The 9445-nt window shown below is 32.7% G+C and overlaps 1 protein-coding gene across 1 annotated transcript; it reads right to left on the reverse strand.

Moving 5' to 3' along the window:
• Window positions 1-5019: 5019 nt before the first annotated feature.
• Window positions 5020-7157, reverse strand: LOC110936878 (1-aminocyclopropane-1-carboxylate synthase 3). The gene is made up of 3 exons (XM_022179292.2): window positions 6805-7157; window positions 6546-6706; window positions 5020-6256 (listed from the first exon to the last, which is right to left on the reverse strand). The coding sequence occupies exons 1-3, from the start codon at window positions 7075-7077 to the stop codon at window positions 5272-5274; spliced, it is 1419 nt and encodes a 472-aa protein (XP_022034984.1). The 5' UTR covers window positions 7078-7157; the 3' UTR covers window positions 5020-5271.
• Between the last annotated feature and the right edge of the window lie 2288 nt (window positions 7158-9445).

Genomic DNA, 9445 nt, shown 5'->3' on the forward strand with positions numbered 1-9445 from the left:
TTATAGTAAATAAGTAAAATAAAGCATTCTTATTGGTTTAAATTTCTTTATTTTTCTTCTTATAAAAAATTTCTTCTCATTTGAACTCTTCACTATATATATATATATAGGGAGGGGCTCATGCGAGAACTCCATTTATTGTGAGAACCGCGAGAACCAATGTGAAAGCAACCTAAAATAGCTAAAAAAAACCTAAAAAAAACCTAATCCCCACCCCCACCCCCCCCCCAAAAAAAAAAAAACCTAACCCCCCCCCCCCCCTCCAAGCTAAATGCTAAAAACTAAAACCCCCCAAAAATCTAAAAAAATCCTAACCCTCCCACCCCCCCCAAACCTAAACCCCCCTCCCCCACCCTCCAAAACCTAAACCCCCCCCCCCCCGCTACACCCCCCCCCCCAAAGCTAAAATGCTAAAAACTAAACTCCCAAAAAACCTAAAAAAATCTAAAAAAATCAAAAAAAAAATCTAATTTTTTTTTAATATTTTTTATGCTCAAATCACTACTTTTAGTGGCCAAAAAAATTTTTTTTTTTTTTTGGCTTCGATAAGTAGTGATTTTTATATAAAAAAATATTAAAAAAAATTATATGATTTTTAGCTATTTTTAGGCATTTTTGGTTGTGTTCACATTGGTTCTCGCGGTTCTCGCAATAAGAGGTGGTTTTCGCATGATCTTCTCCATATATATATATATATATATATATATATATATATATATATATATATATATATATATATATATATAGAATTGCGCTAAAATAAGAACCACATCGAGTTGTAAGAACCGTGAGAACTTTTTGATTCGGGGCGAGGTGGACCAAATTTTTTTCATAAACGTAGATGCGTGTATTATAAACAAATTTGTAAAAAAAAATTAAAAAAAAATGTCGTGTGTGTAGTTTTGAACACCACAAGTTTGTGTTTACGGGTACCGTAAATTTTCCGGTAAGATTTACGGTACCCGTAAACAAAAACTTGTGGTGCTCAAAACTACACACACGACATTTTTTTTTAATTTTTTTTTTACAAATGTATTTATAATACATGCATCTACGTTTATGAAAAAAAAATTTGGTCCACCTCGCCCTGTACGGTGTAGTTCTCACGGTTCTTACAACTCGAGATGGTTCTCATTTTAGCGGTCCCCTATATATATATATATATATGGTAAGGTTCATGCGAGAACCACCCTTATTGCGAGAACCGCGAGAACCAATGTGAACACAAAAATAAAAAAAGCACTCAAAATTTTTTTTTTAAATATTTTTTTAACAAAAATCGCTATATTTAGTTACCAAAAAAAAAAAAACCTTTTTTTTTAGTAACAGTTATCCATGCACATGTGCATATGTATCATTACATCAACAAATTCCGTAATACGTTATCAGTAATAGACAATTGCACTTTAATTTACAATATCATCTGTAATACACTACTTTTTACATTACCAATATTCAAAATGCACATGTGCATTATTAGGTATAACCATGATATAACATTTTTTGTTACAAAAAGTTTGTGATTTTGAATGGAGAAGTAGGCCCATATACATGTTTTTTGGTTAGTTATATCTAGTGGTTTATGGTTTGGCTATAGTTGTTACCTTATGATTTAATATGATGATTGGATGGTATAAATGATGTTGATATACATGTAATGAAGTGAAAATATTGCAATAGTATTGTATTATGGATGGTAGGAGGTAATGACATTGTATTATCGATGGTAGGAGGTAATGGTAGTGTATTATGGATGATATGATATATGAAAGGGAAAATGTATTCAAAGTAGTGTACCAAAACATCTTATTTCATGTTGATACATATAGATGCACATGTGCATTTCTAATGTTGTTAATGTAGAAAGTAGTGTATTACATATGGTAGTGTAAATGAAAGTGCAATTGTCTAATATTTGTAATGAGTTACGAAATTTGTCAAAGAAATGATACATATGCACGTGTGCATGGTTGTGTATTATGGATGGAATGATAGATGAAAGAGAAAGTGTATTCAAAGTAGTGTATCAAAACACCTTATTTCATGCTAATACATATAGATGCACATGTGCATTTCTAATATTGCTAACGTAAAAAGTAGTGTATTGCACGTGGTAGTGTAAATAAAAGTGCAATCGACTAATATTTGTAATGAATTACGGAATTTGTCAAAGAAATGATACATATGCACATGTGCATGGATAACTGTTACTCGATATTTTTTTTTTTAATTTTTTTTATTAATAAAATATAGCGATTTTTCCAAAAAAAAAAATAGTAAAAAAAAAATTTGAGTGTTTTTTAGATTTTTTTAGGAATTACTGTTTGTGTTCACACTGGTTCTCGCGGTTCTCGCAATAAATGGTGGTTATATATATATATATATACACACACACACACACATGTATATAATACCCAAAACGGCAAAGCTAAAGGCCCAAAATCCAAAAAAATATCCATTATTCATCGACCTGTTGGTGTTGGGGGCGCAAAAAGAAGACAATTCACCACACTCCACAGTAACAACAGTTTGCATCGCACGACATCAAAATAGATTCACGATTATGACGATTCACCACAGCCGCAAATTTTGAATTTTGGGCCGACATCATCAAATCAACATAATCATTCATCACTAAATAAGTTGCATTCTTGTTTTGTTTTGGGAATTTTGACCTATAATTTAGTTCTTGTTTACAGTTATGCATTATGCTTTGATTTTTGATAATTTGATGTTTGTATAGTTAATAATTGATTAGTGGCATATATAATTTGGTGTAGAGTAAATTTCAATATGCCTCCCTTAGGTAATACATCAGTGTCAGCCTAAGTTCCTCAAACGAGATTTCGACGTTTAAGTCCCCATTTTTGAAAAAAGCGGTACAACTTGAGTCGCTGCCACTAACTTAGTTAACCAAAAAAAACATAATGCCCATTTATCCTTTTCTTTGAGTCCCTATGGTTTAAAACCCATAATCCACTTGAGTCCCTAGTCTAATATTAATTGTATTTAAATTGCGTATTTTACAAATATTAACTTAAGATTAGTCAAAAATGCCTACGAAATACCTTTTTCATATAATAAAAATTTATGAAAAGACTATACTAATTTTATGGCGAGTTGTAGTCAAAGTTGAGGTTAAAGTGTCATTTTAAAATGGATAAAATGTTAGTGGCACTTAATAATAAAAATAATAAAAACTCTTTTTGCGTCGACTATAAACACTCGATCTTGACTCTCATTTCTTTAATTTATTTGGTATATTGAGGTTAACATCTATGGACTAGTTATATGTATTTCTATACATTAAAGATCCATTTTTTATTTTACACTAAAACCATATCAAATAACGGATGCATGTTTTACTATTTTGATATATTAATTTTAATATTGTATACTCTTAATTACCGCCTAATCAACCTGTACTTTATATGTTATTTCTAATATTTTATACTCTAACCACTAGATTATAAAATCATAAAATACATGACAATTTGTAAAAAAAAAAAAAAGAACGTAAAAGTCGCACAATCACGTGTACATAACATAAATCATATATGGTTAAAAAGAAAATGAGACAGTTATTATATACTAATGTTATATGTTTCGATAAAAACATTAGATGATATCGTGATTATGCGATTTTTACACTTCGCTATGTAAATTAAAATTTCTATTTAATGTATAAAGGTATATAATCACAAATCATGAGTTATAAATGTTTGTGAATGTTATGTAATCTATGATATATAAAAGACAATAAGGTAAATGAAAAGGTTATACTTATTTTATACATTTTGGTATGTAATATAACTAATATTATGCATTTTCGTATGCTATGGTATATGGTATGTGTTTATATTAATCTTACGTTAATATTCGCCAAATACGCAATTTAAATACAATTAATATACTTTATAAAACCATATTCATTAAATACTTTATTTAAATACAATTAAATCATTGGGATTCAAAAAAGGATAAATGGGCATTCTATTAGTTTAGTTAATTGATAGTGGCAGGGACTCAAGTTGTAACGTTTTTTTTAAAGACGAGGACTCAGACGTTGAAAATCCCGTTCAAGGGACTAAAGCTGACACCGTCGTATTACAACAGGGACACAAATTTAACTTGCTGATTTTGAAACTAATGTTTCGAACATTAAGTTTGAATTTTGAAACTTCGAAGTTTGAAAAATAAATTTCTTAGTTCTTAAACTTGATGTTTGTGTGTTTGTTTAATTGTTTGTCATTTGCTGTTTAGATTTTTGCAAGATGAAACTTAATATTGAAACTTTGAATATTTTTGTTTCGAAATTATGTCTCCTGTTCTCAAATACAAATATATATCCGGTTGTCAAAAACGTGAAGACTTGATCGACAGCTTTTCTTCCAAAAACGTTAGGAAAGCATCAGGATTTGCTTAAGTAAGTTAGCTCAATCATTTTGCTACACTACTATTGTTTTGTTTATTTTATAAGGGGACCCGGGGCGGTTGTATTTGTGTACGTGATGAGCCCCCATAACGCGTGGAAGAAAACAAGACACCACTGCCACTCGATTGTATCACGCGTTAATTTGATAACACGTTGAATGTATCACGCGTGAAGAATGGAAGAATGTGAGGGAATATGAGGGTTTATTATTGGGTGTTGTGAGTGATGGGAATTTCCACTAAAATCCGTCACCAGTGATGGAATAAAGCTCGATGACGTGGCGGAACTTGATTGGAAGTTATAAGTGAGTGATGAGTGATAACCACCTCTACCCCCTAATAATTATAATTGATAACTTTATACAGTAGAGTTGATAACTTTATATAGTAGAGAGGGGCTCAAATGTTTAATCTCATGTAAGGCCCAAAAGACCCTAATTTGTCATATAAGGCCCGCCCAAAAGACCCTAATTTGTTCCCATCCTACCCTCTCAACCCTTATCATATAAGTCAAAATTTACATTTGTTTATTATTTAAATAACATTCATTCTCATTCAAAAATGTACATGCTTATATGCTATATATATAGTAAACGTCACTAATGATGTATTGTACAGCAGACCACAAATGGGTTTGTAAAAAGAAAGATCGACGCATCTTCTAGTTTTGGTATGCCTGATCATTTGGGTGCTGTTCTATGCATGAAAGACAAAATAAATAAATAAATAGTAACTCAGTACATAATATATATACTGAGAAAAAAATAGAACCAATTACAAAAAAAATAAGAGAAACCACACATTATTTTTTTCTCATCAACTGATCGTCACTCTTGACTACCGATCACTGTTCTTCCCCGACCTCGTGGTGGCGAACGACAGCGAAAAAACCCACTTGGGTAGCGACTTTGATTTTCTTGAACTTTTGTTTACGTGACGACGCCAATGGTTATGATTGGTTTTCTTGACGGATGAGTCTACAAACGAACTCAAACGTTGCATGGCTAAAACTAGGGTCTCTTTAGACATGTTTGCAAAGCAAACCCTAAACCAACCCGGTTCACTACAATGACAAGATGAACCGGGTGATATGTTCAATCCTACATCATACACTATCTTCTTCCATAACTCCATTTCCCCTTCAAAAGTTTGTGAACTTAATAAACATCTCATATCCACCCAACTAAATAAACCCGCGTTGCCCTTCAGGCAACTGATTCCTGTTTTATGTAGCGCCTTTTCGAGCATGTCGTGCCTTTGTTTCAACCTTTTTCGATTCTCGGTTAGATAGTTTTTCGTAAACTTTTTATCAGATAGAATTTGAGATAGTAAGTATTGAGTTTGCGACGAAATTAGCCCGAAGCTTGACATCTTTGTTGCGGCCGATACCACAACGTCATCGTTGGAGTAAATTGCTCCAATTCGAAAACCGGGCAAACCAAGATCTTTAGAAAGGCTATAAACAATGTGAACTTGTTTTGCAACATCAGTGTTCAAAAGATCCTTGTTCTTAAGGACCTCCATGATACTTATGAAGCCTGGAGAGCTAAAAACGGTGCCGGAGTAGATTTCGTCACTAATGAGATGAAGTTTCTTTGAGGAGATAAAAGAGACTAGAAGCTCAAGCTCATGCAAGCTCAGTGACGTGCCCAACGGGTTCGAAGGGTTGGTGACTAAAACACCTTTGACTTTAAGGTTCTGCTTTTGGGCTTGTTGATATGCATCCTCGAGGGCCGATTGTGTGATTCGGAAACCATTTGAGCTCGAGCAGTGGATTGGTACTATCTCGGCCCCCGTTCGCCACTTGAGATCTCTATCAAACCTTTAATAAGAAGCAAGAATTTATTAGTTTGTATATATTTATTCCTCTATGGTGTAAAGTGTTAGAAACTAATGAGGTTGGTAGCTTGCTATTTGTTTTAGTAGTGGAAACATAACTATTTAGTCGAGGGTTATCATAATATTTTCTTCCGTGCACGTGTAGGTCTCAACTTTTATGTTTTCATTATAAAAAACTCATAGTATTTCATACATATAAGTTCATGTTACTATTTCCAGCACACCCTTTTGACCCCCTTTGGTTCCGCTTGTTAATTTTAACATGAACTCACCCTGGATAATATGGCGTCGGAATGAGGAACGCGTCGCCTGGATCTGCAACGCAAAACATTAGAGTTTCATTGGCCGAGGTTGCACCAGCTGTGAGTACAAGATTGTTTGGATTAAACGTTACTTTATTATCTCTAATCTCCGACATGAAATCAGCTAATGCCTGTAACATCAAAACAAGTGTACAAACTATTAATATAGGCAGATAATAAATAGCTACAAAATATATATAATTAATTGCACTAAAACTATGAAGCTTACGTTCTTAAAAGCAGGAAGACCATGATAATCCTGAAACAGTGCAAGTTCTTTGAAACTAGAAACACTTTGAGCTGTGAAACCCGACGAATCCGGGTTATTATTAAGCCAAGATTCAAGAAGATCAAACGACAGTTGGTTCTCAGCAAGACCCATCTGGATCATACCATTTGGATTATTAACCGGGTGATACGGATTCTTCTCGTACTCTTCCCAACCAAGAAAGTACGATGAATCTTGGCCATGAGAGTTACAAGTGGCTTTTGCAGACAACATTTGAAAGAAAATGTGTTTGTGTTTATGTAAAAGAGAAGATAGTTGCGTGATATGTTTGACAAGTGGAGAAGGTTGTGTTGTGGGTTGAGTGAAGGGTTTGAGAAGGTGTGTATATATAGAAAGAAAGGTGTGACAACTGTAAATTCACCAAAAAGAATGCCACGTCAGGTTATTGACCTGTGCAGATATTAAAGACCAGACGACAAGGGTTTGATTTTAAATATTTTAAAAATATTCCGCACGCTTCATGAATATATAAATCTAAAAAACTAAAACTCTACAAGAGTATGGTTATTATATTAAGTTTTATGACTTTAAGATATGACTTTTTTCACTGTTTAATATTTATATATTTTTGTATATAGAACAATAGCATTAAAATAAAAACCTATAAACTATTATGAGAAAAAATAACAAATTTAAATTGTTCAAGTATTTAATCTATAGTTCAAACGTAGGTTATGTATGTAAAAATTGTCAAAGTTGTTTGTTCATAGAAGTTTTAATTTTAGATTTGTTAACTACACATGTGTTGATATCTAAGATTACTTACACACATGTAGATCATGTAATTAAGTACACACATATAGGTTATATATACACATAAATAAATAATCAAATTTTATTATATATTAGGGGACTAGGGGTGGAATCACTAGTGATGGATTCCATCACTCCCACTATCCAATCAGGAAATGCCATGTCATCAACCATATTTCCATCACTAGTGATAGAAATGGACTAGGGGTGGAATCACTAGTGATGGGTATTCCAATATACAAGTATTAATGCACAATGTACAAGTCATACCCTATAAAACTCAAAAGTTTCACGCGTGCTGGGTTTAACGCGTTTAAAATTCCACGCGTTATGAATTGTGTGGCGGCGGTGTTGCGTTGTTTTTTAACGCGTGAAACATGGTGATCACGGGGGTGCCCCGAGTCCTCTTAGAAGAGAAAAACGAGACCAATAATGATATCGTTTGTATAATTTGTTACGTAATTTTTAATGAAAAACGTATCGTATCGTGTCGTTTGATTTGTTCTTTTTACTTTCCTAATTAATGTGTTTTTTTCAAAGTCCCTTCAAATAAATAATACATATATGTTGGTACAAAGTACGCTATAGTTATCCCATTTGGTTTTGTTATTTTTGATTTTCTTGTGGCAAAGATTGTGAATCTGCATTGTCAAGTTCAAAGGGTCATAAATACTAATGTTATCACCTAAAAATTTATGGATATAACTTATTTCTCATTTACCTTCTATTTAAATGTACTTTCCATTTTGGAGAGTTAAAATTTTATGTTTTTCATATATATGTGTGTTTGTTTGTTTTTGTAATCTAAACTTAAAAGTGTTTTTTTTTTTTTTAAATGCATCAACTTATAACCAATAAATATAAAAAATTTCTTGTTTTCCCAGTGGTTTTTGGAAAATATTATAAGCATCTAACGAATATTTAAATATCCATCTCTTGCCAAGTCAAAAAGTTGTATTTGATATAATTTCCAACTTCGTATTAAAAAAAACAACCATTAAGCTGTAATATTCGGATTCTCATTTCCTTTTCGTCCATATCCCACATGGAAATCGTCAAGAAGCTTGCTAAAATCCTATTTAATACAAAACACAGTTGTGGTCAGCCATTTGTCACTATCTTGCTTCGTTTGCATGGTGTAACCAAATAAAATAAGATATCAAGCAGCATCCATGCAACACCTACGTGATCACCATACACATAATATATATAATGGATCAGATACACTACAAAACAAAAGAGTAGCACCGAGGGATACATATAGGCTGACAACTAGCCTTCGGTAATTTTCGACCTAACTTTGACGAACCCGAACAAAACCCAAAATAATATGGAAAAGGTAAGCAGATTACTGATATAATCAACCATTGGGTAACACCAACAATTACCGACGGATTCTCATATCGGTAATACTCCTTAATTTGTGTTGTAGTGTATGGTGTACAAACTAAAAAAAAAATCTAGGGAGTGTAGGAAGCATCTGGAGCATTGATTACACATTTCAAAGTGTTAAGATTAGAGCAAATTAGGTTAAGCTTCATTGTTGGAAATTTCCTATAAATGTAGTTTTATTAGTGTTTGCCCGGCGCCCGTGTTGCGGGGCACAAAGCCGATTTTTTTCTCTCTTGTGTGTTTTTGTTACTTGCACATACTACTCATAACCCAATGTTAAAAAAATTACATCGAGTCAACCATTATCAAATTTTTGTTAAAAAAAGATGGAAAAACTAAATTTTAAATTGGGGGAAAAATTATAATTTTTCAGGACAAATGAGCGTGTGTCAGGCAGCCGCCTGACATGAATAATAATTACACCGGGTCAACCAAT

Source organism: Helianthus annuus, chromosome 7 (genome assembly GCF_002127325.2).
Source record: "Helianthus annuus cultivar XRQ/B chromosome 7, HanXRQr2.0-SUNRISE, whole genome shotgun sequence".
NCBI classification, from domain to species: domain Eukaryota; kingdom Viridiplantae; phylum Streptophyta; class Magnoliopsida; order Asterales; family Asteraceae; genus Helianthus; species Helianthus annuus.